The sequence below is a fragment of the Meleagris gallopavo genome, chromosome 7, assembly GCF_000146605.3.
Source record: "Meleagris gallopavo isolate NT-WF06-2002-E0010 breed Aviagen turkey brand Nicholas breeding stock chromosome 7, Turkey_5.1, whole genome shotgun sequence".
Classification (NCBI taxonomy): Eukaryota; Metazoa; Chordata; class Aves; order Galliformes; family Phasianidae; genus Meleagris; species Meleagris gallopavo.
In genome coordinates this window covers 29,502,484-29,504,571 of record NC_015017.2, presented here as the reverse complement: position 1 = coordinate 29,504,571, position 2,088 = coordinate 29,502,484, and the positions used below count along the sequence as shown (strand labels likewise).

Sequence of the window (2,088 nt, the reverse complement as noted above, 5' to 3'; positions counted from 1 at the left end):
TGTTATCCATGCTAAGAAGGCCTATGACCTGCAGAGTGATGTGAGTACTTACTGATCAACTTCAAAATTGTATGTAATTTCTTTTGCTTAACATACAAAAGGTACAAGCTGCTGCATGCAAAACGTAGGAGCTTTTTGAACTGTCTCTCTCACACGGTAGTTTTTCTCATTTTGTTTCTCTGTAATTGTTCCAAGGCAAGATCAGAGGACTCTTAGTAGTGAATATAAATATGGAAGGTTGAGTACTATGAAGGTTTTAGTTCAGCTAATCTCTTAGCAGAATGGAAGGGAATTCTCTTTGTACTATCATAATGCAGAACCTTAGTGCCATTTTTGGCAGACTAACTCCGTGTTAAGTTTACTTCTTGCTTAGAATTTTTCTTTAATTTGTATGACTGTAGAGGTTAATGCTCCTCCTTTTCCATTTGAGAAAATGATTTAAAATAGAACTTGCTCTTTCTTTGTGAATGACCTCCTCATTGTTAGGAACTTATATTGCAGGAAACACTTATTCTGAATTTCCAAGTCTTAATTTCCTCTAATTACTTCTTGGCCATTCTCCTGCATGCTGTTGGGAGAGTTATAGCTTGGAGTAAGTTTGGGATCTAGATCTGTGGTTAACGAAGATTATTTTGCGGACTGAACTAGAAGAAAAATGACTAATTGAAAGCAAGCATTGTTTTCATATTATATATGTGAAGTTTAACTGGAATTTAAAAAGATGTCTGTCTTCCTATTTTTTTGTAACAGAATTTCTACAAGTCAGACCTTGAGTGGATGCGTGGCATTGGTTGGGTCCCCATTGGTTCCTTGGATATTGAAAAAGCCAAGAGGGCAGGACAGATCTTGAGTGATAAAGTGTACCGTCAGCCTCCAGACACCATCAAGTTTACGAGTGTTACTGATTCTCTGGAGATGAACTTAGCTAAGCATAATGCAGAGATGATGAATAAGGTGAGTCCTAATTCAATTCAGCAACATATTGGCATTCTCCTGCTAACCCTTGGAGACAGAAGACTAGAAATAACGTGATCACAAATAATGCTGCAGTTCAGATATAATGTTTATTTCAAATACTGTGTTCTGTGTATTTCTCTCAAAAGTAATAGCCATGTAACAAAAGATTTGCCTTGAGATTTTCTACATAGTACACTTAAATATTTTCTCTTATGTGGTCTGTGTAGTGAGCAGTAAGCATACTTTGCTTTTATTCTTAATTAATGTTGCTGTTCTGTAGGCTCTAGATGGCTGTATTTGAGCAGGAAGTTGGAACAGATGACCTTTGGGGGTCCTGTACTCTTGTAGCCATTCTATTTCTATGATTCTGTGTTTCTACACTGAATTTCCTCGGTTAAATTCTCTTTATGACAAGAATTTGGTATCTAACTCTGATTAAATGTGTAGGCATTTATTCTTGCTCTTTCCTTTAATTTACCTAATATTATATTTTAGCTAATTAATGACAATTGACCTTGTACTGCAATGCAACATTAATCTTTTTCCTATGTTCTTAGCGTTTATACACTGAAGCGTGGAATAAAGATAAGGCCACAATTCATGTCATGCCTGACACACCAGAAATTATGCTAGCTAAACAAAACCAGCTACACTACAGTCAGGTGAGTGAATCTGAAGAACCTAGAAAGTTCAATTTATTTACCTCTGAATTTCACTTAATATTATATTGTTACCAAGTTGTTTGATTTCACAAGTGGCCAGTTATGCTATTTACTTCAAAGTTGTTCTTTTACTGCTAGGCATCTGATGTTCTTCTAAGATATATTTTCTACCATAAACTAGTAATCAGTTTTATAGCGAAGCATGGAAATAAATTATTTAAGTTTTAAAATATTTCTTTCCCTTCCCTGGATGACTTCTAGTTTCCAAGTGTCTGCTATGAAATCAGAAAATCTTTGAAATGTTTTTTTTGTTTTTAAATTTTTCTTTCTTTCTTTCTGCAGAAGATAGAGCTGTGTTGAGATATTCAAGCTATCTGAACATTAACAATGTCATTTAAGAACATAATTTGTTTTTTTATGCAGGTGTGTTTAACTGAAGTGTGTAAATTTTCTGATTATTGAAACCTTT

General features: G+C 34.5%; 1 protein-coding gene across 1 annotated transcript in view; it reads left to right on the top strand.

Moving 5' to 3' along the window:
• Nucleotide 1: 1 nt before the first annotated feature.
• The window catches only part of LOC116216848 (nebulin-like), a gene marked incomplete at its 5' end in the record, with an annotated part of 7,806 nt that continues 5,719 nt past the window's right edge, over nt 2–2,088 (top strand). The window contains 3 exons of the mRNA XM_031554314.1: nt 2–40; nt 751–954; nt 1,515–1,694. Coding sequence (XP_031410174.1) covers nt 2–40; nt 751–954; nt 1,515–1,694 — 423 coding nt within the window. The remainder of the gene's footprint in view (nt 41–750; nt 955–1,514; nt 1,695–2,088) is intronic.